Source organism: Haliotis rufescens, unplaced genomic scaffold, assembly GCF_023055435.1.
Source record: "Haliotis rufescens isolate VD_foot unplaced genomic scaffold, xgHalRufe1.0.p SCAF_68, whole genome shotgun sequence".
NCBI lineage: Eukaryota > Metazoa > Mollusca > Gastropoda > Lepetellida > Haliotidae > Haliotis > Haliotis rufescens.
In genome coordinates, this window is record NW_025964359.1 from 757,090 (window position 1) to 784,364 (window position 27,275).

The following is a 27,275-nucleotide window of genomic DNA, read 5'->3' on the forward strand; positions in this document are numbered from 1 at the left end:
TACGTGTAGTTTGGAATAATATTTTGTGTTACTAGAAGAAAATAAAGTAAATCATGAATTTTCATTGCAAATGTTGACAGTTAAGGAACTATATGGTATGCTGATTGATACAGTTTGGGATGTTGTTAGGCATCGTTTACGGTGTGTTGTACTGAAGGTGTTTTCAATGGATTTTATGTGAAAATACTAGTTCCTTGGAGTGAATACATGTGTCACCTGTAATTCCTGGAGGATACAGTGTTATTCTCATTCGTTTGGAATGGATGACCCCTATATTAACTTCGTGGCTCCACCTGAGGCACCGGTTTTCACTCCTACAGAGGAGGAGTTTGCAGATCCATTGGGTTATATTGCTAAGATAAGACCCATTGCCGTCAAAGGAGGGATATGCAAAATAAAACCACCACCGGTGCGTTATGTGTTTCAAATTGTTTGTGTTATTTGAGTTATTACAGTGCAAACATGTTGTTGACCAGTCTTTAAGTCCTGTGCCCAGGTTATCCATACGTGCAATCTTGAACAGAGAACATGGCGACGCTTTTGTTTAGATTTGGACTATCACCTAAGAACTGTCATTAATTTCTTGGATAACAGTTTTAAAAGTTGATTCTTTTTGGTAAATAGGTGGATTTTATGGCATTTGGTAGTATATTTTCGATGCCCAACGTCAAAGATACAGGATGTAATACCAGCAAATGACGTTTTAGACAAGCCAATGGGAAACAGGACCCCTTGCTCTAGCTGCAGATGTTATTTGCTGGGCCTTCCGATCTTTGCCATAGTTGACGCGTCAGCGTGTCTCAGAACACTAAAGAGATACTATTATCGTAACAAAAAATACCCAAATCGTTTAGAATCGAATTCTAAGTATAGTTTTATTAGTTCAGAATGTACTTGGACGAATAATTTGAAAAGTATGAAGGAAGTTGAAAGAATTGTTGATCAAACTTGTAGGGACTAGCAACACAGAATACATAAGCATAAACTTGACATCATCACCCCCTTTTACATTAATCATTGAAAATCTCCAAAAGAACATGTTCTTTCAGTTTCTGATGAGAAATAATTGTCAAAAGGGGACGCAGGAGTGTTGTTGGCCCTGAAATTGTATTTTGTAAAAAGAGGGTGTGGTTTGATCCAAAGTTCTTTTGTGATCAGTTGTCATTATTTGTCCATTTATTTTTAAATTCTTTTCATATCAATAATGAGCTTTTATTTCCTAACCAAAATATGTACATACAGATGAATAATCTACTAATTATCTGACTAAGAAAATATGGAAATTATAAAAAATGACAATTACAAGGTGTTTTATAACATGAAAACCCAATTATCAACACATTCAAGTGAAACATATCTTTAATTTCCATTTCTATAGGATTGGCAACCACCATTTGCAGTAGATGTCGAAAAATTTAAATTTGTACCCAGAGTACAAAGACTTAATGAGTTGGAGGTAAGTTCTCCCTATAAACCATATTTTTTTCATAAAAAATCTTCTTCATATGTTGCTTTAATGTCTCATAATGTATTTTACACATATTTCAAACATCATTTAGATGTTTTTGGTTGTTTAAAGTATGAGCAAAGGTAGTTTGGGCATTTCCCCAGGCAGCCATTTTGGATTTCTGCCCATACCTTTCTCCATATTGCTTTGCTATTGACAGCACAGACTCGCCCCATCAAGCTCAATCTACCATCAGGTTGAAGAACAATAGTCTGAAGTGTGTCATAATGTACACATACAACATATAAATCATGGAATTGCATATTAACTGACTCAACTTTGTATGACAGTTGGAAAATAAAGTTCTTGGTTGATTATATTCTTAATGTTGTTGCATTGACAAGGGCATATTAACCTTTCTAGTCATGTGACTCTTCTACCCATTTTCTCAACAGGCTAAATCCAGAATAAAACTCAATTTCCTTGATCGACTGGCCAAATTTTGGGAGTTGCAGGTATGAGACTTTTTCTGGAGACAATACATACCATTATTTTTGCATGAAAACCAGATGCCACTGTATACACTAATACTGTGTTTATAATGTTTATTGCCTGATAGTCATAATTTTGACAATGCCATCATTTGTTTCTGTCATTGCAATATTCATCTTTTACCTCAGGAGTAAACATGGTAGACATGGCATTGCACATTCACTAGATCGAATCATCTAATGTCATGTTTGAAGAATTATGGCACCACCAGCCAATCCTAAGAGACAAAATTGTATAAAATGTTTTCATAAGCAAGAAAACTTTAAAAAAAAATTCAAAATGTATCTGGGAGCCCCCATGGCATGGCCACTTCTAAATATCTTTGTCGCCATAGCTGTCAGCAAGGCAATATTAAATTTACGTGACTTGTGGCACCCACAATTATATCAGTGATAAATGGATTGTGTCTGAACCTATCTGAGCAAACATTGCAACATACTGGACCCACTGTTTGTGTGTTTTAAGGGATGTGCACTCAGGATTCCTCATGTGGAGAAAAAATTGGTGGATTTGTTTGGTTTGTACAAGGTAAGTACACATTCATAATTTCATATGATATTTATGTGATAGGTATGTTTATCTATTACAGATATACATAAAATACCATTTTAGAAGCAAAACCTATCTTTTAGTGGAGCTATGAACATGGTATATTTTTAAGCAACCCTCAAAGGATGATTGATAATAGTCGGTACTAAAAAAATAGTTTTTGACGACTGGACGTTTTTAGAACATCTGTTTTTGTCAAGATACAAGTTGCCATGATTACTTTAATGAAGACCAAAGCTGATTCATCTGACCATGCTTTTTATTGGTAGGAAGATTTTAATAATAGGTACTCAAGTTGAATCTTGGTTTTTTCCCCAGCATTAGGTAATAGTAGCCCTTTTCTTTGGCATACTTAGAAAAAATTGGTCCATATGCCTTCTTAACTTGTTTATTCATAGACATACTGTTCATAAATAGTGTTGAAAAGTTGAGGTGTGGAGAAATTTAGGACTCTGTCCTCCAAAAGCCTTTCACAAAATCACAAGTGAACAAGATGGCTGCCAGTGCAGACTTCTGTAATATTTATGCTTCATTGGCCATTGTTGACATGGCCAATATGGTTGGGTATTCAAATGTGTGCAAGATTGTTTTTCCAAAACATAAGAATGGTTGATCGAAAAAACGCTATGGGTCCGTGTAACTGTATATTTCATTACGTTAATGACCTGTTGAAAGCCATTATTATGACTATTGGTCTTATCTGATCAACATTTTTAGGCAGCAATAGTTTTAGAATATCATCTGATCATGATAGTTACATTTATATGAAAAGTATGATTGGTTCAAGGATGACATTAATGGAAATAGCAGGAGTTGCAGTTTGTATGATGAGATAGAGGCAGGGAGAGAGAATCTGAGTCAGAAGTATCTACATGTCAGTTATGCAGTCAAGTGTGTTGTATTTAGGTCAAGATATATAGGGATGAGTAGTTTCTGTGTGAGATACATCGTTCATACTACCAGTATGACTACCTAACATTAGATCAATACCCTTACATAAGTAGATCTGCTTTCTATGTAGATAATCTGCTTTCAAAGACTAATAAACATGATAAAAACAAAATCATATCTTTGTTTGAATCTGACTTACCATTTCCACAACTGTAGTATTCAGACTGGATGTAAAATCCATTGCATTACTAATGCGAAAGAGTGAAAAACGTCAAGTTTGAGAAAGGCTTTTCTACGGAGGAGACAGTTCATGAAACAAACTATGCAAACTGGGCTAGGGACCAAAAGTCCTTAAAATATTTAAAGACTGTCAGATGTTGTCATGTTACCTGATTAAAACTATATAAAGATATTTGATTACACTTGCTTGGCTCTGTTTACAAACACACCAATACTTAAATGATGTTATGGTCAGTGAGTCATCAATTCTTTCCCATACCAATAATAATACCATAGTCAGTCGTTTATGGCTCTCAATAAAAGATGCATAACAATGAGCTAAGCTTTGTAAATGAATTATCGTTACAAAAATTGCAGACATTTTGACACAAGTCTGAATTATAGTATGAGCCAGACAAGATTATAGGCAGGCTTCACACCAAATTATTGTTTGCATCTTTCTCAGATGTTATGCCACACAGTATTTTATCCACTTTTACAAATAAGCATGTTCTAATTGCTCATACAGTATTAAATTTGTTAATATTTAAAAAATAAGAATTATATATTTCAATGTCCCTACTTGTTGTGGAATTATTTCAAGAAGGAAGGTTTAGTTGTTTATTCTATTTTGTGGTCAAAGATGACACTGGCTCAAAAAGAGATTGCATAAGGAATTCCTGCAGTGATAGTTTATAATTATCCATTTGCTTCTACCAGATGTTGAATGTATTTTGTTGATGTGGATATGGTATAAGATCATATAAACATTGACAAAAAACATGATAAACATCTCTATGCTTGATAAAGTGATCAAGGTATCTGAACTTTAAAAAGAAAGAAATAGTTTTTCGTTGGCATGAAAAGGGAAATATTGACAGCACTTTCTAATTACCTGTACAAACTCAAAATGGAGACTGTAGAATCGGTATATCTGGTTTATGTTGATCAACTGTGATGTGCATTGTAAATAATGGCAGCCATGTTGGATTCACCCATCAAGGCAGTGTTCATTTTCTGGTGAAGATTGACATGGATTTGTGAAAGGAACTAGCATAATCACCTTCATACTCAGCAACTGTGTTTTCAACTCTTTATCTTATAGATCATGATAGCAAAAAATAAGAATATGCATCACGTTTATATCCTTGAAATGTTTTCTTCATATGGAAGTGCTTTTACTAAGTATTAGTTTCCTTGAGACAAGTTGTTTGTGTGATACTATGAGCAGAGATAAGCGTCCCCAGCATGTTGCCAGTCTTATCTATGAAGCAAGGGAAGGACTAGCTACATCTTTTGAGGTTGATGTGCTATGAAACTGAGTATTGATCCATTACAGATTTAGCCACCATGAGACAGGTGCCTTTGCTCTGCCAAGGATACAGTTGCTTGATTCATTGCCACGCTTTGATAATGTCATTGAACCTAGGCATTGGAAAAAAAATGTCATGTGATTTTGATCTTTGTTTGCAAGAGTTACGTAGACTACCATTTTACAGTTATCGGTGATGTAAATTATGCAGGATACACCATGAGTAAAATCTAATTCCATTGTAGTCCACAGATCATATTGTTTGTTTGTTTGTTTGTTTGTTGTTTAACGCTGACTCAGCAATATTGAACTGGTTTATGTAACATAACTAGATTGTTAGAGAAAAACATATAGCCCTTTCAGATTTTAAGTCCTGAGATAACCAAGTAATGTTTGTGTCTATCACTTTTCACTGTTATTGTTTCAATGTTAGTCTTTGGTGTAAGACGTTTTCTTATTCTGTCAACTATACCATTATTGATAACATTACAAAATTAGGTAATAAACATGGTAAACTATCAATGAAATAAAAGAAAAGGTGTATTGTTATTTATGATTTGTTTGCACTGCATTGTTATTGTAAACATGGCTAATAAACACAGTCAAGCATTCCCAAATTATGCAAATTCTTGATATGCTGTAGAGATGGTGAAAATCATGTTAAAACGCATAAATCAATGTCAGTTGCTGTGTCAACAGATGAAGCTCTTTGACTGACAATACAGTGTTAGAAATTAGTTTTTATTTTCCCCATTCCATAAAAATAATCCCAGATGTTGCCATCGACCTTAGAAAAAAAGTCGTAGTCCACAAGGAAATGTCACTTGTCTTCCTGAATCTTACTTGTTTTAGAGTAGTGGACATACTTTTCAACCCCATTATTCCACCTACTGGGGTTGTGATAGTGTATGTATGCTGTATTCCCAACTTGCACATTGTCCAGGTCAAATTTCATGGAGCTTGTCGTTTCAGTTTGTGGAAGAGGAGGGAGGGATGGAGCAGGTTTCGGCAGAAAGGAAGTGGTCGAAGATCTCCACAAAGCTGGGAATGCCAACGGGGAAGGGATGTGGAACCATTGTCCGAGGACACTATGAAAGAATCCTCTATCCTTTCTTTGTGTTCCGGAAAGGAGATGCTTACGAATTTGATGTAAGATATATTACTTTCTGCATGCTGCAGTGAGCAAATTATTTTGAAAAATAACAGACTGCAACTTTAGCAACTAGTCCAAAGCTTGTATCCAGTAAAATCTGTTCAGTCTAGGAAACTCAGGTGGCATTAGTCTAATAACATTGAGATCTACAGATAATGATGCTTTTATCAACGTTTGCTCAAGATGGTCAAGTAGACTGAAATGTTTTTTGAGCAGACTGATAATAGTTTTTGTTTGTTGTTTAACGCTGCACTGAGCAATGTTCCAGTCGTATGATGGTATTCTGTATATACTCTAGTCTGGACCAGACAATACAGTGATTGACATCATGAGCATCGATCCATGCAATTTGGAAACGATGACATGCAATCAACCAAGTCATCAAGCCGGACCACCCGATCCATTTCGTCGTCTCTTACAACAAGCATACATTGCTGAGGGCCTATATTCTTACCCTTAGTCCAAACAGATGTTTCAGGATTTTTTACCCAAGATTTGAGGTGAAATGTTGGCTCCGTTAAGTGTGCAACAAGAAAGTAAATGAACAATTTTCATTTGAATGAATTTAGCAGTATATGGGCAAAAGTATAAATTGTCAGTGTACGTGGTCTCGGTATTAATGAGAATGATAGTGGTGTCATTTGGTAGACCAAATGGACTTAGGACACCAATTTATGAACACCTTGTAAATACAGACAGGCCTTAAAAAAGCAACTCTGCAAAGTAACAATCACATGTCATATGTTCTTATGACAAGTTTATTTTTTTAGTTTCGATCTGGAAGTTTTCTTACACATGCTTTCAAAAAAGTTGTAGACTGATGTCATTAAGAACAAGAGTGACATTCCTGTGCGTGTGTATGGCGTGCGTGCGTGCCTGCGTGTGTGCATACAGTCATGATAGTACTAGGACAAACCAATGCATCTCCTCCCTTCAGAAGCTCAAGAAGGTAGAGAAGGACAAGGAGGATATGGAAGACATTGAGTACAAGCCCCATAAAGGGCCAGGGAAGGAATCTCAAGCTGGCCATATCAGGAAGTCCAAGCGAGCTATGAAGGAGGTAAAAAAATCGCCATTCAAATACAACACTTTAGAAAAGCAGAAACATATGACAATACCGCACAGGGGTAATGAAGTGCTCTTCCTGTCCAAGCTCTACCCCAGACCTTTATTTGGGGATGTCAGTCAGCTGCTATGGCCACTAGTAAAAGGCGACTCTGCTTGTAAGAGGCGACTGATGGGATCGGGTGGTCAGGCTCGCTGACTTGGTTGATACATGTCATCGTATCCCAATTGCATGGATCGATGCTCATGATGTCAATCACTGGATTGTCTGGTCCAGACTCGATTATTTATGACCACCGTCATATAGCTGGAATATTGCTGAGTGCGGCATTAAACAACAAACAAACACTACAAGCTAAAGCACTGTTATGTTGAGCACTTCCATTTGTAAGATCGGTCTTAAATACGTTGAACTGCTTTATGGTGTCAAGTTAACATCGTCAATAGTGTATTTAGCAACAAATAATTTTTCTTGTCAATTTTTATGTTGCCCATAGAATGGTACTTTTGATTTTTTACTTGCGAATTATTTGTCAGATCCTCGACCAAGGTTATTGATATATTTTTCTCTTTATGCCTAATATATAGGATACAGAAACATCTGCATGATCTGATTTGATGTGGATTATTTCATTATTATGATTATGAATGGTTGTTTTCAAGGAGCCAGTGATCGACTACTCTGCCAACTCAGAACTGAAGAAGCTACAGTTCTACGGAGCTGGTCCGAAAGCTGCCGTGCCTTCTGGTAACTCCAATGTTAAAGGTATCCAGATACTGCTATAACAGTGCTCCCTTTCATCAGAGGGTAGGATCGGGCTTTACAAGTACAAGTCAGTCAACAACGTTGCAGCGATGCACATTCGGAAACGTCATGATCATCTGATGTAGATGTTTACAAAAAGTTGCTTTTAGAACAAACCGAGTGTATGAGGCATATCTTAGATGCTTTCCCAGGGTTTTACCAGATGCAAAATTATGTCACATACACATACAAATTCATCTTCCCGAGGCAAGAGAGTTAACTGACTATAAAAGTCCAGTTTCCACCCTTGCCAAACTAGGCTGAAATAACTGGCTCGATCGTAGCCCCACCAGTGGCTGTTACCAGTTGGACTTGGAAGATAATACAGATAGGGAATGGACAAATAATATCTACTACCAGTCCCACTAAATGCGAAAGGGCTTTGATGTTGGAATGATTAAAATGAATTATATTGAAGCATGTATTAAAGATTTATCTGATATTCCTGTCCTGTTTACAAATCCAGTCAGTGTTCGAACAGTACATAACTTCACTCAGTAAGTTGCGAGCCCAACAAGAAAATCCTTGTCTATGATAACCATACAGCATCACACATACTACCTGGCACCCACAACTTGTCTCTGACACCCAGTTCTAATGCCTGGGACCCCAAAAATGTATTGATGATTATGAGGAATTGCTAACATATAGACACAGGTAAATCCCCGTTTCCTTCTTTCACAACCTTGTCTTGTGAATAGAAATAAACCTACTAGTATTTGTGACACAATTTTGTCAGTATGCTGGTGAATTTGAAAAAAAAAAAGGATTCTTGTGGAAATACAGCACTGGAAAGATTATGCGCATGTGGTAACCATGGTAACAGTGTGGTTTTGATTGGCTTTACTGGGGGAGCATTGTTGGCAGAAAAGGAGACATCTTGAACAGTTGTTTGTGAAATGAGTAAATGACTTTGACTTGTTTGTTTGTCCATGTACACGTCCACTGTCGATTTACCTGTAACACCTGTAACACCTGTAACCACTGAAGCCTGTAGACGTGGTGTAACATTATCTGTGTGTATTCTTACTAATACCTGGATATTACCTGGAGAATGGCCCCTTAATTTGACTACCATGTTTATATTGTTCTTTCTGAATTGATTTCAATAAATGATGTAATTTGACATTAATGTTTTACATTTATCAGGCTGCATAACTTTTATAGTTAACAGATTATCGTTATTGCACTAAAAATCTTAATGAATTAGGTCTTGGAGCAAGTGATAACGGTGTTAGACACCGGAACGTCGCTCTTAATTTTAATAAAGAAGTTGATCATCCATAAATTCTTATCTTTGCTTAGTACTCCAACTTCTAAATGCCTATCAAAGAAGGAATATGTTATTATTTGTTTTCTTCCTTTGAGTAGTATGTATTGACATGTCAAATCAGTCAAAACCCATGTCACGGATTTGGAATGCATTCTTTTTCTCTACAGAAGAAAAACAGATTGAGAAAATTAAAGATGAGAAAATCAAGACTCGGGAGAGGCAGATTATTCCTGGCACATATGCAGATGTGAGTAATCTCAGTTAGGATTCTGAATCTATAAATGATACAAAAAAGACTAAATATCTCTCATAAACTCATGGATAATTTTCTTGTGTTGAAAGAAAAATCTCCAGCATTCAAGTTGCAGATAGTGAATGGTGTCAGTGTATTCTAGTTTTGTGATGATTCAAAGTAACTGGAGTATTCTGATAATATAAGTAAAAGAATGAGAGTGTATGAGTTTGCAATGTCTTTGATATCTTTGATATCTTCGCTTGTGTTTTGTGTGTACCCATTTTGCATATCATTTTATCCTGCAACAACTTGCCTGCTGCTTTACCTTCGTTACTCGGGTCCATATCTGTAACAGTGTGGCCACGGGTGTAACTTTACGTGGCGGAGAGTTGGGATTAAACGGGGTGTAGCATACACTGGGAGCGCGATATGATACATTTTGTAACACAGGAGTCCCAATATGATACATATTGCTGAAATGATTTGACAAAAATCGAATCTATTTTACTTCGGGTCTATTTTGCCACAAAACAATTAAAACATGCAATTTATCTTTGTATGTTTTTTACATTATTTTTATTTGTGTGTCATATTGGTATGGTGTATTACAAAATTTGACAGCAACGAAATTGTTATGCCCCATCTTGTATATGACAAAATGTATTTACAAAAGACAGTGTGAACAAATGTATATACCAACCCACACCCATCTTCCCAAGGCAAGCGTGTCCACTACCCTGTATCAAACCCTACTTTCTACCCTTGCCACATCAAGGCCACTTTTCTTGGCTCGACCCTGCTGCCACCGCGTGTAGTTCATGAGTTGTGCCCCTTGTAATGAAAACACAATGTCCAATCAGGTCGCTGCTCTTATCTCGTATAGCTTCACAAAGACGGTGACTACCATAGGCGATGACCTAGTCGAGCAGATAACAAAAACATTCCCAATTTCATCCCTGACACAAAAACATAGGCAATCGTTGGGTGTTAAAAGAGGAAAAGACAAATTCGTGCCAACACAGACAGGCAGCAGGAATTCACTTTCGTACGAAGAAGTTCCAGTCGTGTATGTTTATTTTGTGAAACATTCTCTGATTGGACTATCGATATGTGTGATAGTCCAATCATATTTAGCACAGGAAAGTGGGCTTGATGTGGCAAGGGTTCATTGAAACAAGACTTTGATAAAAAGGCTAGTGGACGCACTTGCCTCGGGAAGATGACCCACACCATGTTAAACAATGCACGCAATACCCCCAAAAGCAGCATAAATATTATAATGTGTATGTTATCGAATCGCATTCATCCTGAACGTGCTACATTTGTAAGCAGACCTAGATTTTCCTTTATGATAATGCCTGCGTGACGACTTAGGGTCGATATAACATATTGCACATATCACATTTATCGTTTTATGTTCCGGCGTGAATCTACAGATGAAATGGTTAGAAGGTGGCTATGGACAGGTATGTACACGATGTCTGAGGCAGATACAATTTGTCTGCCTGCTGATTATCAGACTTTATCTGTATAGATTGTCTTTACTCTATGTGTGGTGTAGTTTTAACATCTCTCCAAACAGTCGTAGGCAGTATCCTAACTCTTCAAACAGACTAACCCCTGTGAAATAGCTTCCTATTATATGACAAACTTTAGAACACACCTCTTCAAAATATCGAGGACTATTTTCAAGGACTTAAGTTATGGTAATCAGAATTAACATCAGACTTAACATGAAAGTGTTTTGTTGTTTTCTAGGCCTTTGTGCATACTCAAGAAATATAATTACAGTACAGTTACACAAATTAATTGCATTGTTTATGAACATTTGTAAATATGAATCTGCATTTTTTGGTGCATTTTAATTTTTTGGTGCATTTTGAAAGGTATGGTGATCATTGTAGTAAGTTACTCTCACCAGAATTGTAAGGAAATAATTACAAATTTTCTTTTTTAACCAGACTTAACAGTATCCCAATTAATTCAAAGTCTTTCTCAATATGATATTGTAGAGGAAATTATCAGAAAAGATGTGTATTCTTACACAATAAAATAATGTCAAATGTATAACTTTAACTGTCCTTAAAAATAACTGGAATTTTTGCTTACAGACAGAAAACCAGAACACTGTCATGATATTGGTGTTTAAGAAAAAAAAGTTTGTGTCCTTTGTTTCTTTAGAAACGAGTTAATGTTATAGCATATGTCTGTTGTAAACTGGAGGTATCTTGTTCTTATTTTGTTTTGTCAGAATCTATAATCATTGTTATGTCTACATATTTATGTGTTTCTTTACATTCTTACTGTTTTTTATATCTCCTATGTAAACTGTGTGAATTTGATATGGTATAAGATGTTCATTTAAAAGTTTGCAATCTGAATTGTAACGCAATTTCTTCATGGCTTGGTGGCACATAACTTCTATCAGATCAGAGGGGTAGGCTAGCAATCTCATTAAAATCAGACCTCAGTTCTCGCTACCGCTAAACAAAGTTCTGAGGACATCCGATTAGGGGGTCACGTCAGAACGACCTATCATCCGACCAGAGCATCGCTTACCAGATGATGAAAGTGACAGTCGGAATGTGATTTCTAATCATGCAACCTTGAAAACTTTAACCCCGAACGATAGTTACGGGTTTAACGACTGAATCCATACAATCTAGACCATCTATAAGCCATTCCAGAATGTTCTTTTGTTCAGGTTTCAAATCTGTAATCGAGAATTTGTCAAAATATGTTTTGCAGCGTAGTTGCCAATTTGAAATTAGTGCCGTTAAGCATGAGAAAGCTGCCTTCTGATTGGTCATACCATTTGTCGGTCAAAGTTTGCGCAAGGTCAGTCTGACGTGACCCGTAATGGGATGTCCTCAGATCTTTGTTTAGCGGTAGTGAGAACTAGGATCTGATTTTAATGTGATTGGGTAGGCTAGTAGTTAAGGCATTTGCTCGTCACGCTGAAAGCCAGGGTATGATTCCCCACCTGGGTATGAATACATGGGTATAATTGCTGATGTACCCAGCTGTGATACTGCTGACACTGTCAGCAACCCATGCTTGCCGTAAAAGGCGACAATGCTTGTCGTAAGAGGCGACTAATGGGATCGGGGGGTCAGGCTCGCTGACTTGGTTGATGCATGTCATTGTATCCCAGTTGCATGGATCGATGCTTATGACGTCAGTCATTGGATTGTCTTGTCCAGACTCGATTATTTACAGACCGCCGTCATTTAGCTGGAATATTGCTGAGTGTGGCGTTAAACAACAAACAAACAAATACAGCAACCACAGTTTATATTGCCGCTATTGACACCTTGAACGAACTTTAGTGGATAGAGAATGGATACTTTGACTTGCTGAAAGTCATATTTGTTGTAGTTTGGTTACATGTCAACATAGTTTTCACTATCGCAAGTGCAGGAGCATCGACGGTGATTGGTCAAATTGTTCCATATGAAAAAATGTCCGGCAATAATGATCAGCAGTACCAAAGTGCTACGCTTATGGTTATTAATTTATTTAAAATAAATATAGTAAAGTACTACTAAAATAACATGATATTGGAATAAATTATTCGTGATAAAATATAGTTTCAGACATAATTCTTTCGATCATTGTATCAAAATTCTTTATAATTATATTATTGGGTAATTTTTTACCGAATCACCGCTAGATTCCGAGAAACGTGTGTACAGCTGATTGCTACTTTCGGCTTAGTTTACGTGAAAATACACACAGTAATCTTAATCTGTACATATAAAACAATGCCTATCAGAACAGGAAATACAATTTAATCGGTAAATCATCATGTCTAGTGGGTTTTTTATCTCAAATTTTAAATTTGTATTGACCAAGTTTAATTGTTATGATCTGTTCGTTTCCCTGAATTCGCTGAAGGGATAAAATGTCATTTCTATCTGTAGAAGACAAACACGTTTTTATTACAAATGTGGGGATTGTGTCTGTGCTGGTGACATGCTTCATTCTGATTCGCTTAATAGACAGGGTATATAAATTGTACGGGGGGTTCGCTTTATACGTGGGGTCGCTTTATAGAAGGCAATATACGGTACAACTGCTTATTATGTATATAGCCTTGGTGAAATGTCATTCACAGAGTTTAATGAAACAAAATTCCTCTTGTTGACACATTCAAATTCCGGAGGGCACATCTAAACATACCATATTCGACGTAATAAGCGCCCCGCTCTAATAAGCGCCCACGGCGATATTTGTTAATATACTGGCTAGTGAACAATCCTAATTAGCACCCCTTCCGATTGATAAATGTACACAAGGCTATTTATTCGTGCATAATACGTTTGTTATATGCACCCTTAATTATGGTCAATTAAATTCTGGAAAAATATATCTGTCGTTTATAAACATTTCAGCATAAACCACGAAATTTACGCTCTTTGAACTCAAAAATATATATTCTAATAAGAGCCCCCTATTTCTAATTTTGAGAGCGCCCTAGGCGCTTATTACGTTGAATACGGTATTCATGGAATGCCCTGAGGCACACTTGAAGACAAGTGCATTTGTGTCACTGATACACACCACTTTGTTTGCCACTGTCCATGTAACTCCTTAATTCAAATTAGTGGCACCTCAACACTACAATATTTGCACATCATAGCAAGCTGGGGCATATATCTTAACCAGTGATATAATAATTGTAATATTATCAGTTAGGCAAAAAAAATGATGGACTTGGTTCTCAGGCACTTCGCCGTTCGTTTCGTTTTTATTTCCTTTTTTTTTTTTAAACAAAAAAAATCCTTAAATATTCCAAGTCCAACGGTAATCAAATACTGTATTCCAGTATTTTACTCATTAAGGAATACATTTATGTAGGGAGGCCCTTCCCCAGGTTGATTGTACACAATTGTTTATTGATTACACAACTGTTTATTGGTTACATACTAGTTTCAACATTTCCCCCCCCCCCCCCCCCGAAAAAAGACACCGCCCGCCAACACTAAATTTTCAAAAAGCATTGCCTGAGAACCAATTCTTTTATTTTTTTTAGCCTTATTGACTAATCTCGAGGGGTATATGGTGTTATGTAGCCTGTGTGTGAGCCTATATACTCCGAGCCGCCAGGAAAGGGCTACATAGGCTCGCACACAGACTACATCACACTCTATGCCCCGAGGGACCAGTTGTAAACAAATTGATTTTACTGACATGTGTCTTCATCAGGCTTGAGTAGACGATGTCAGTACATCCAGAGTTATCGCCCCTTGCATTACAGTCAGCTGTGTTCCTTTATGTTCTCTAAGCTGAAGTTGATGCGTGTTTAGTTTTGAGGTAATGAACATATTTGCGTTGGTATGACATTCTGCATTTCCCAGCTGGGTATTTTAAATTTGTACCTTACTGTCAGTAAAATTGCCCATTCAGTAGTCAATCAGAATCGAGTATCTTAATGCAAGGTGAGATAAGGCTGGTTAAACACTCAGGGTTATGATTTGCTGCACAGTGTTGGTGTATCTTCCTGTCTTTAATGCCATTGCTATCCCAGCTACCTTCCTGCTTCTTCATCATGTTGTATAATGTTTAAGTTGAAATAGTTTTGCCCAACAAGAAAATAAAGTGTTAATACATCTGAAACAATCAGAAATCTCAATTTGTTGATTCAGTATTGTGATTTATTTCTCTGTCTGTTGAGATGTATAAGATGCGATGGATGCTATTTGTGTGTCATGTTGGAGGTGTGTGAGATGTAGGTGGACTCTTATATGTGTGTCGTGTGGAGGTGTATGAGATGGACTCTTATATGTGTGTCGTGTGGAGGTGTATGAGATGGATCCCTTATGTGTGGAGGTGTATGAGATGGACCCTATATGTGCGTCATGTGGGGGTGGTTGTATGAGATGGACCCTATTAGGTGTTATGTGTGGGGGTGTATGAGATGGACCCTATTAGGTGTTATGTGTGGGGGTGTATGAGATGGACCCTATATGAATCTCGTGTGTGGAGGTGTATGAGATGGTCCCTATATGTGTGTTATGTGTGGGGGTGTATGAGATGGACCCAATATGAATCTCGTGTGTGGAGGTGTATGAGATGGACCCTATATGTGTGTTATGTGTGGAGGTGTATGAGATGGACCCTATATGAATCTCGTGTGTGGAGGTGTATGAGATGGACCCTATATGAATCTCGTGTGTGGGGGTGTATGAGATGGACCCTATATGAATCTCGTGTTTTTGGGGTGTATGAGATGGACCCTATATGAATCTCGTGTGTGGAGGTGTATGAGATGGACCCTATATGAATCTCTTGTGTGGGGGTGTATGAGATAGACCCTATATGAATCTCGTGTGTGGGGGTGTATGAGATGGACCCTATATGAATCTCGTGTGTGGGGGTGTATGAGATGGACCCTATATGTGTGTTATGTGTGGGGGTGTATGAGATAGACCCTATATGAATCTCGTGTGTGGGGGTGTATGAGATGGACCCTATATGTGTGTTATGTGTGGGGGTGTATGAGATGGACCCTATATGTGTGTTATGTGTGGGGGTGTATGAGATGGACCCTATATGAATCTCGTGTGTGGAGGTGTATGAGATGGACCCTATATGAATCTTGTGTGTGGGGGTGTATTAGATGGACCCTGTATGTGTGTCGTGTGGAGGTGAATGAGATGGACCCTATATGTGTGTTATGTGTGGGGGTGTATGAGATGGACCCTATATGAGTCTCGCGTGTTGAGGTGTATGAGATGGACCCTGTATGGATCTTATGTGTGGGGGTGTATGAGATGGACCCTGTATGTGTTGAGGTGTATGAGATGGACCCTGTATGGATCTTATGTGTGGGGGTGTATGAGATGGACCCTGTATGGATCTTATGTGTGGGGGTGTATGAGATGGACCCTATATGGATCTTATGTGTGGGGGTGTATGAGATGGACCCTGTATGGATCTCATGTGTGGGGGTGTTTGAGATGGACCCTGTATGTGTTGAGGTGTATGAGATGGACCCTGTGTCATGTGTGTTAAAGATTGACAAGCACCTGTACTTTGATTTGTGTGTTAGTGGTTGACAAGCACCTGTATTGTGTGTTTGTTGTGTGTTCCAGGTTGACAAGCACATGTATTGTGCGTTCCAAGTTGACAAGCACCTGTATTGTGTGTTCGTTGTGTGTTCCCGGCTGACAAGCACATGTATTGTGCGTTCCAAGTTGACAAGCACCTGTATTGTGTTCCAGGTTGACAAGCACCTGTATTATGTGCGTTGTGTGTTCCAGGTTGACAAGCACCTGTATTGTGTTCCAGGTTGACAAGCACCTGTATTGTGTGTGTTGTGTGTTCCAGGTTGACAAGCACCTGTATTGTGTGCGTTGTGTGTTCCAGGTTGACAAGCACCTGTATTGTGTGCGTTGTGTGTTCCAGGTTGACAAGCACCTGTATTGTGTGCGTTGTGTGTTCCAGGTTGACAAGCACCTGTATTGTGTGTGTTGTGTTCCAGGTTGACAAGCACCTGTATTGTGTGCGTTGTGTGTTCCAGGTTGACAAGCACCTGTATTATGTGCGTTGTGTGTTCCAGGTTGACAAGCACCTGTATTGTGTGTGTTGTGTTCCAGGTTGACAAGTATCTGTGTCACATGTGTGAAGGGGGAGATGGGGAGGAGTACATGCTACTGTGTGACGGCTGTGACGATGCCTTCCACACCTACTGCCTCATCCCACCACTTGTAGATGTACCTAAGGGAGACTGGAGATGTCCTAAGTGTGTCAAACAAGTAAGTGGACTCCAGTACCATTTTAATTTTTAATTTTTTAATTTTTAGACAGTGATTTTAATCTAATACTAACATTAATGCATGTTCAAATAGCATTGTCTGACATTGGGATAGCCTTGTGGTTAGGGTGTTCGCTCATTATGCCAAAGGACCGGGTTCGATTCTCCACATGGATACAATGTATGAAGCCCATAGCTGGTATTCCCTGCTGGAATACTGCTGGAATACTGCTAAAAGCGATGTAAAACCATACTCACTCACTCACTCCTATAGCATTGTAAAGCAACACTCACGCTGGATTATTTGATTAATCTTTCTCTTCATCAGGCATGTTCAAGGCCTCAGGATCCCTATGGGTTTGAGCAGTCCAGGACTGAGTACTCTCTTCAGTCATTTGGGGAGATGGCTGACAACTTCAAGTCTAACTACTTCAACATGCCTGTGCATGTAAGTATTTACAAGCCATCATTTATGTGCATATATATAGTTTACATTTTTGTACACTGTAAAGGCAAGGGAGCTCATGTCTTTGAGCATTGTTTTTCTGTCTTTATTGTTGTCCATTGACGTTAGCATTTTCGTTATCCCTGAAACTACAAGATTTATAAAGCTGAATCTTTTCAGGGTGTCTCCAACACTTGCTCATAGAATTTCAATTTGGTTGAAACACTGCTGCCACAGAAGACATATTTGGAAACTCATTATTTTTTTCAAAATGTTTTGAAATTTGTCTTATGTGTAGTTAGTAGTTGGGTTGTCTAAGGTGCCGCAATTGGCTATGCAGAGTTGCATCCTTTTGGCACGCCAGAAACCAATGATCATGGGTTCGAAACCCGGTTCGCCCCTATTTTGTTCCTAGGTTTGTCAGCACAACACCTGTGCTCGTGGCTTTTTTTAACCAAAGTGGTAAACGTCTAAGACCTGCTTCACTTTTGGCTTTCCTCCCATATGATATAACTGGAAGGGAAATTGTTTGAGCAACATTAGACAAGGCTGTAGGTAGGATAGTCCAAGCATCTCACACCTCAGGATATTGTGAAAATAGCAAAGCAAGTTCCAGCAGGCCAGACATTTGCCCAGTTTGACGAGTGTGACAGTTACCCCTCAGCCTATCAAGGCCAACACAGAACACACCCACTGCTTCAGCCCCCAGTAATCCTGACACTGACTTTTACAGTCTTGGCAATTTTCTATTGCTTGTCATAAGGGGTGACTTAATGGACCTGGTGGCCATGATCAGTGACATGGTTGATTATGTATCATTGTACCCTGATAGGGACTAGGACTGTTTGGGGAAAACAAAAAATCTGATTCCCGAAAATACTTGAAAAAAATGACGTGTTCAGATTTTTCAAATAATTCTTTGCAAGGCTGGATGTCCTGAGAAAATGTGTTACAGAAAAAAATGAAAATTGTTTGGGTCAGAGAAAACATTTGTATGTCTTGAAGCAAGCCCCCAATTTTTAATGGTCGGTCTTTAAGAAGCAAGACCCTCTACTTCCAAGATCCTGTGATTTCATGGCTCCTGTTTCTGTGACAGATGGTTCCCTGTGCTGTTGTGGAGAAGGAGTTCTGGCGACTTGTCAGCTGTATCGAGGAAGATGTGTCAGTACAGTATGGAGCGGACATCCATGCCTCTGAGATGGGCAGTGGCTTCCCTACACAGAAGTCCGATGTCATGTGTCCCGAGGATGAGGTAAGATATCCATACTTATGCTTTAAAAAAAACAACAATTGGTTCTCAGGCAATATTTTTGTAAACTATAGTGCGGGTGGGTGGTGTCTTTTCTTTCTTTTTCTTTTTGTTCAAACTAGTATGTAACCAAATAAACAGTTGTGTAACCAAATAAACAATTGTGTTCAATCAACCTGGGAAAGGGCCTCCTAACATTAATGTATTCCTTGATGTGTAAAATGCTGGACTTGTATTTGAATACTGTTGGGCTTGGAATATTAAAGGATTTCTTATTTGTTTTTTAAAATGGAAATAAAACCGAAACATGCGTCAAACTTTATGATGATGGGGGAGGTGCCTGAGAACTGGGACTATTATATATTTTTTAGCCTCAGTTAGGTATTTGTAATTCACTGTTCTGAAATAATAGACATGGTCAAGGGAAAATATTATGTAAATGAAATAAATTAAAGAAATGGTGGTAACTGGTGTATGTGCTTCAGGTTGTATTGTGTGATGAAAGTTCTGGTCATGTGAACTTTGTTACAGGAGTATGTAAACTCAGGCTGGAATCTCAACAACTTGCCGGTTCTAGAACAGTCCGTGCTTTGCCATATCAATGCTGACATCTCAGGGATGAAGGTAAGATGTACAAACAGCCAGCCAGCATAGCAATATGTTGATGAAGCATGTGTCACTTCTTTGGAACATATTTTGTTCATTACCCAGCAACCTGTTGCTTGTCTCCATGTGGGGATTCCAGGTTAGAATAGGTCTCGAGCAACCTATTGCTTGTCTCCCTGTGGGGATGCTGGGTAATTATAGGTCCCCAGCAACCTATTGCTTGTCTCCCCATGGGGATGCTGGGTAATTATAGGTCCCCAGCAACCTATTGCTTGTATCCCCATGGGGATGCTGGGTAATTATAGGTCCCCAGCAACCTATTGCTTGTCTCCCCATGGGGATTCCAGGTTAAAATAGGTCCCCAGCAACCTATTGCTTGTATCCCCATGGGGAAGCTGGGTTAGAATAGGTCCCCAGCAACCTATTTCTTGTCTCCCCATGGGGATGCTGGGTTAGGATAAGTCCCCAGCAACCTATTCCTTTATTCCCCATGGGGAAGCTGGGTTAGAATAGGTCCCCAGCAACCTATTGCTTGTCTCCCCATGGGGATGCTGGGTTAGAATAGGTCCCCAGCAACCTATTGCTTGTCTCCCCATGGGGATGCTGGGTTAGAATAGGTCCCCAGCAACCTATTGCTTGTATCCCCATAGGGATGCTGGGTTAGGATAAGTCCCCAGCAACCTATTGCTTGTCTCCATGTGGGGATTCGAGGTTAGAATAGGTCTCGAGCAACCTATTGCTTGTCTCCCTGTGGGGATGCTGGGTAAATATAGGTCCCCAGCAACCTATTGCTTGTCTCCCCATGGGGATGCTGGGTTAGGATAAGTCCCCAGCAACCTATTGCTTGTCTCCATGTGGGGATTCCAGGTTATAATAGGTCCTAAGCAACCTATGCTGGTCACAAGAGGCTTGGATCATTGCTCATAATATCAATCACTGGATTGTCTGGGTCAGAGTTGCATATTAAATGTGCCTGGAATATTGCTGAGTGCAGTGTTATACAAGAAACAAACAACATGTCTCTCTTTGAACTTCCTTCCCTTCATTGAAATACTGTTTATCGGCATTTGAACTTCACTAAAACTTGTTTCATCGCATTTAGAGTAGTTTCATGCTTCCATTTGTTTTTTCAGATCCCTTGGTGTTATGTTGGCATGTGTTTCTCCAGCTTCTGCTGGCACAATGAGGACCACTGGAGCTACTCCATCAACTACCTGCATTGGTGAGTCACATTTGTGTACAGGAAACAGCCATGTCCTGTTTGGGTTCACAGGTTTATATACCAGTGTAGTATTTACCGTAAATGCTGCAATAAGCGCCCAGGGCACTCACAAAATTAGAAATAGGGGGCTCTTATTAGAATAAAAAAAATTGGCGAAAAAAAAACAGTTGAAAGATCGTAAATTTCGTGGTTTATGCTGACAGCCTGAAATGATACAAAAGAAAAGTCTGTGTGTATGCTGGACAGATATGTTTTCCAGTATTTAATTGCCCATAATTAAGGGTACAGATAACACACGAGTGCGAATTATACGCGAATAAATAAGTCTTGTGTACATTGATCAATTGGAAGGGGTGCTAATTGGGATTGTTCACTAGCCAATACATTTGCAAATATTGCCGTGGGCGCTTATTACGTTGAATACAGTAGTTTATTACACATTTATTACTCAACTGTTGTGATGAAGCAGTGTCTATTATGGAAAAAGCTGTGTCGAACTTTGCCCACACGCGATCAACAGTGAACAACTGTGGGTTGTACCTCGGACAGACACTTGATTGTCTGGACCACACGCATTTAATTTACAGGCCCACAGTTGCATCTAGTGTTTGTATTTGCATAAGTAGCACATTTTTGACACCATTGGCTCAAACATATATATTCACTCGCCACTTTATACGCCCAAACACTATTAATGCCACATTTCTGAATTTATATGGTGTAGAAAAGTCCATTTTCACAGAGCAGGCATTGGAAATTACTAGCAAAAATTCTTGTAAATCCCGTTCTATAAACATCACATTTCACAGAATTAGGCAGCAATTGGCTGCCTAGCTATGTGACATCTATCACCACAATGCAGAATTTAACAAATTCTTTCGGAACAATTTCATTGGTTATATCTGGCAGTGATTTGTGCATGTCTGACCGTGAGACGTGCACCTGGAGCAGGTGGTAAAAATAGAATGAAATCGCACCCTGAGCAACCCATGCTTGCCGTAAAAGGCCACTATGCTTGTCGTAAAAGGCGACTAATGGGATCGGGTGGTCAGGCTCGCTGACTTGGTTGATGCATGTCATCCTTTCCCAATGACATGGATTGATGCTCATGATATCAATCACTGGATTGTCTGGTCCTGACTTGATTATTTACAGACCGCATGTTAAAGCTGGAATATTGTCGATTTCGGCGTAAAACAACAAACAAATAAAGAATCTGTTGTGTGACTTATTACATATGATGTCAACAATGATAGACTGTTGTCATCAGCTGTTGTGTGACTTGATGTGACGAGTTTTCTAAATAAATCTGTCTTATTTAGGGGAGAACCCAAGACATGGTATGGGGTCCCTGGGGAATCGGCTGACATCTTCGAGAGAGCCATGAGGCAGATGGCTCCAGAGCTGTTTGAGCAGGCTCCAGACCTGCTTCATCAGCTGACGACCATCATGAACCCGAATCTGCTGATGGCAAAGGGCGTGCCAGTATGTTTTCATTTTGCTCAGATCTATGTAAAAATCGTACAAATAATAATGTGTTGGCAGCAGGTCAGATCGTCAAAGTACTAGAACAGCCTCCATATCAACTACAGTGATCCCTCGCTATTGGGCTCTTTGATAAAGCGCTACCTTGGTTACTACGCGCGGTATCGCATGGCTCCCAAAATTTATGTACACTTTTAATACTGAGAGTTTTACACAGCCATGATTGTATTGTTGTTCGTTGTTCATTTGCACATAACGCTTCTCATTGCATAATCAACCGTTTATCGCTGAATGGAGTTCTAATAATCTGTTTGAAAACATCCGCGGCAAGTCCCGGAAATACGATTGTTCTACTAGTTAACTTTTCACACTATACATCCTTTGATCTTAGAAGCGCATGAATGCAATAAAAGAGAACCACAAGCAAAGTTTATATTCTTAATTAGTGGGCAATCCAATTTGAGGCGACACTGTCAACTCACATGTTGCTGTCACAACACGGCGGTCATTCCTTTTGATTCGGATCAAGTAACCGTATCAAACCAATTAATCTGGCTTGAATGTGTATCTATATTTGTAGGAATGTGTATGAATGCGCATAGTGCTGGTTAAAACTCATGACCAATCAATGCCACTGAAACACTCTGTACTTGTGTAATGAATTGTGATTGGCTCTTCACTCATAGCGTCTGTTACTACCATTATCAATCGATATTTTCATGTAAGTAGACTACATTCACATTGAATGTGACAGTTAAGGCTTGTAAATAATAACAAACGGTGAAAACATAATGGATATATATTTTTACACTATGAAAGGTAAACAACTTGTATCATTGCAATGTGCGAGACAAGGCGAAGATCGTGAGATTGGCCGAGCGCGCTCCCCCGCCTCGGCCTCGGTTGAACGGCTCATCGTCTATAACGCCCACCAATTATTTGGACCCCATTGGTAGCGTTGTAGCGAGGGACCACTGTAATACACCCTGATACAACTGGAATACTGTTCAAGGGAAGTCAAACCAAACCCGGGGGCACGGGTGGCCCAGTCGTCTAAGGCGCCGCGATTCGCTGTGCAGAGTTGCGTCCCTTGGGCACGCCAGAAACCTATGATCGTGGGTTCGAATCCCGGTTCGCCCTGATTATGTTTCTAGGTTTGTCAGCACCATACCCGTGCTCGTGGGTTTCACCAAAGTGGTAAACGTCTGTGACCTGCATCACTTCGGGCTTTCCTCCCACATTAAGCTGACACGCCGCGATATAACTGGAATACTGTTTAAAAGCGGCGTTAAACCCAACTCACTCACTCACTCGCTCATACCAAACCCACTGCCAACAACTTGTTCAGATGGCCTTGCTTTTATTGATGTTCCATTTTAAACAGTGTGTTCCTCCTGTAATGTTACTGATGATATCCCATTCTCAATTTCTTTGAAGAGTGACCTAATCATGTTGATTTGTCCATGTATATGCTGATCTGCACTAGTCAGTGAAGCATTATCATGTGGATACATTGCCTGATACTTCTATTTGTCCTATGTAGATTGTCCGTACAAACCAGCATGCGGGTGAGTTTGTGGTGACCTTCCCGAGAGCCTACCATGCAGGCTTCAACCAGGGATACAACTTCGCTGAGGCTGTCAACTTCTGTCCTGCTGACTGGGTAAGTTCTTATTAAGCAAGACCACCTCCGTGGTCTAGTGGTAGAGCGTCCGCCCGGAGAGCGGAAGGTACGGAGTTTGATCCCGAGCTGCGTCATACAAAAAGACGTTAAAAGATGGTCGCTGTTACCCTGTCTGGCGCTCGGCATAAAGGGGCTTAACAGGGTTAGAAACTAACAGTTTTTGCCCACTAGTCCTTGTAATGATAACATATTGCAAAACCCTTAAAATGGGCCAATTTCTACTAGTCCTTAGGATACCTTTACTATTGGGCAGTTTGGTAAGGACTACAGGACTAGTGCCGATTTCTAACGCTGCTTAAGGGGCTAAGACTTGAAACACTACACTGATGACTACATTTCAGTTTTCCCTTTTGTGTTCATGTTAAACTGCGGCATGGTATCTCAGTGAGCTAGCACTATAAATAGGGATCAGTCTGGACTAGTACAAGCAGCCACACACACAGCCACACACACACAGCCACACACACACACACGTGCAATAATCTTGGACGTGACGTTAAACCCCTTTTCACTTCACCTCACCTCTTATTAAGCAGGTCCATGTATATCACTTCATTGAAGCCAGCTAGAGGCATGGACTTTCTGTTTCAAAAGTTTATGAAACGGTCAGGCGCGATGACTTGGTTGATTGCAACTCATTGTGCTCGATTTTTCTGTGGTTTGTCTGCTCCAGACTAGAAAATGTACAGGCTGTTCTTACCATGTTAAGGTATTGTAGCTCATTACTAAGTAGATTCAGATTCCAAAATATAGTTGTGTCACCACTCCATTGACATTGTACCATTGACCTACTACCCATGTTTGCCGTAAATGGCGACTTACAGGATTGAGTGGTCATGCTCTCTGACTTGGTTGATGCATGTCATCGTATCCCAATGGTGTGGACCGATGCTCGTGATGTCAATCACTGGATTGTCTGGTCCAGAGTCGATCATTTACAGACCGTAGTCATATAGCTGGAATATTGCTGAGTGCAGCGTTAAACAACAAACTAACGAACAAACTACTCATGGGCACTGGTAGCCCAATCATTGAAGGTGCCACAATTCACTAAGCAGAGATGCTTCCCTTTGCCATGTGAACATTGTGGATTTGAATCTGACATTACTTACATGTGTTCAAAGAGTAAAACCAAACTCACTCACTCACTCACTCACTCACTCACTCACTCACTCACTCACTCACTCACGCACTACTTATTTAAATTGTATGATCTTTTCTTCAGCTGGGCATGGGCCGTCTATGCATTGACAACTACCGTAGCCTTCACCGTCAGTGTGTGTTCTCACATGAGGAGTTGATCTGTAAGATGGCTGCAGATCCTGACAGTCTGGATCTCAACCTGGCAGCCTGCACACATCAGGACATGCTGGCCATTGTGGAGGAGGAGAAACAGCTGAGGAAGAAGTTGTTGGATATGGTAAGTGTTATCTTGGTTGTACCCACCACTGTTTGGTTAGTTGGTTTGTCACTGCTGGGCTGTGCCAGTTAGTGGGTTTATCACTGCTAGGCTGTGCCAGTTAGTTGGTTTGTCACTGCTGGGCCGTGCCAGTTAGTTGGTTTGTCACTGCTGGGCCGTGCCAGTTAGTTGGTTTGTCACTGCTGGGCCGTGCCAGTTAGTTGGTTTATCACTGCTGGGCTGTGCCAGTTAGTGGGTTTATCACTGCTGGGCTGTGCCAGTTAGTGGGTTTATCACTGCTGGGCTGTGCCAGTTAGTTGGTTTATCACTGCTGGGCTGTGCCAGTTAGTGGGTTTATCACTGCTGGGCTGCGCCTGTTAGTTGGTTTATCACTGCTGGGCTGTGCCTGTTAGTTGGTTTATCACTGCTGGGCTATGCCAGTTGGTGGGTTTATCCCTGCATGGCTGTTCCAGTTAGTGGGTTTATCACTGCTTGGCTGTGCCAGTTAGTGGGTTTATAACTGCATGGCTGTGCCAGTTAGTTGGTTTATCACTGCTGGGCTGTGCCAGTTAGTGGGTTTATCACTGCATGGCTGTGCCAGTTAGTTGGTTTATCACTGCTGGGCTGTGCCAGTTAGTTGGTTTGTTACTGCTGGGCTGTGCCAGTTAGTTGGTTTATCACTGCTGGGCTGTGCCAGTTAGTGGGTTTATCACTGCTGGGCTGGGCTGGGCTGGGCCAGTTTGTGGGTTTATCACTGCAGGGCTGTGCCAGTTGGTGGGTTTATCACTGCTGGGCTGGGCCAGTTGGTGGGTTTATCACTGCTAGGCTGTGTCAGTTATTTGGTTTATCACTGCTGGGCTGTGCCAGTTAGTTGGTTTATCACTGCTGGGCTGTGCCAGTTGGTGGGTTTATCACTGCTAGCATGTAGTAGCTAGTTGGTTTATCACTGCTGGGCTATGCCAGTTGGTGGGTTTATCACTGCTAGCATGTAGCAGCTAGTTGGTTTATCACTGCTTGGCTGTGCCAGTTAGTTGGTTTATCACTGCATGGCTGTGTCAGTTATTTGGTTTATCACTGCTTGGCTGTGCCAGTTAGTTGGTTTATCACTGCTGGGCTGTGCCAGTTAGTTGGTTTATCACTGCTTGGCTGGGCCAGTTTGTGGGTTTATCACTGCTGGGCTATGCCAGTTAGTTGGTTTATCACTGCTTGGCTGTGCCAGTTAGTGGGTTTGTCACTGCTGGGCTGTGACAGTTAGCATGGTTAGTGGGTTTATCACTGCTGGGCTGCGCCTGTTAGTTGGTTTATCACTGCTGGGCTGTGCCTGTTAGTTGGTTTATCACTGCATGGCTATGCCAGTTGGTGGGTTTATCCCTGCATGGCTGTTCCAGTTAGTGGGTTTATCACTGCTTGGCTGTGCCAGTTAGTGGGTTTATAACTGCATGGCTGTGCCAGTTAGTTGGTTTATCACTGCTGGGCTGTGCCAGTTAGTGGGTTTATCACTGCTGGGCTGGGCTGGGCTGGGCCAGTTTGTGGGTTTATCACTGCAGGGCTGTGCCAGTTGGTGGGTTTATCACTGCTGGGCTGGGCCAGTTGGTGGGTTTATCACTGCTAGGCTGTGTCAGTTATTTGGTTTATCACTGCTGGGCTGTGCCAGTTAGTTGCTTTATCACTGCTGGGCTGTGCCAGTTGGTGGGTTTATCACTGCTAGCATGTAGTAGCTAGTTGGTTTATCACTGCTGGGCTGTGCCAGTTGGTGGGTTTATCACTGCTAGCATGTAGCAGCTAGTTGGTTTATCACTGCTTGGCTGTGCCAGTTAGTTGGTTTATCACTGCATGGCTGTGTCAGTTAGTTGGTTTATCACTGCTTGGCTGTGCCAGTTAGTTGGTTTATCACTGCATGGCTGTGTCAGTTAGTTGGTTTATCA

General features: G+C 40.2%; 1 protein-coding gene across 7 annotated transcripts in view; it reads left to right on the top strand.

Annotated features, from left to right (window-relative positions):
- Window positions 1-113: 113 nt before the first annotated feature.
- LOC124146116 (lysine-specific demethylase 5A-like) overlaps window positions 114-27,275 on the top strand; it is a 50,800-nt gene continuing 23,638 nt past the window's right edge. For 2 of the 7 annotated variants that reach the window (XM_046516211.2, XM_046516216.2), the window contains exons 1-17: window positions 114-409; window positions 1,379-1,456; window positions 1,903-1,962; window positions 2,465-2,527; window positions 5,943-6,119; window positions 7,061-7,183; window positions 7,852-7,954; window positions 9,434-9,513; window positions 10,938-10,967; window positions 17,103-17,261; window positions 17,589-17,708; window positions 18,802-18,957; window positions 19,486-19,578; window positions 20,694-20,782; window positions 22,105-22,267; window positions 23,811-23,930; window positions 25,177-25,371. In XM_046516211.2, the coding sequence (XP_046372167.2) occupies window positions 260-409; window positions 1,379-1,456; window positions 1,903-1,962; window positions 2,465-2,527; window positions 5,943-6,119; window positions 7,061-7,183; window positions 7,852-7,954; window positions 9,434-9,513; window positions 10,938-10,967; window positions 17,103-17,261; window positions 17,589-17,708; window positions 18,802-18,957; window positions 19,486-19,578; window positions 20,694-20,782; window positions 22,105-22,267; window positions 23,811-23,930; window positions 25,177-25,371 (1,959 nt within the window). In that variant the 5' untranslated portion in view covers window positions 114-259. The remainder of the gene's footprint in view (window positions 410-1,378; window positions 1,457-1,902; window positions 1,963-2,464; window positions 2,528-5,942; window positions 6,120-7,060; window positions 7,184-7,851; window positions 7,955-9,433; window positions 9,514-10,937; window positions 10,968-17,102; window positions 17,262-17,588; window positions 17,709-18,801; window positions 18,958-19,485; window positions 19,579-20,693; window positions 20,783-22,104; window positions 22,268-23,810; window positions 23,931-25,176; window positions 25,372-27,275) is intronic. The other 5 variants (XM_046516214.2, XM_046516215.2, XM_046516217.2 and 2 more) reach the window with 5 other exon arrangements.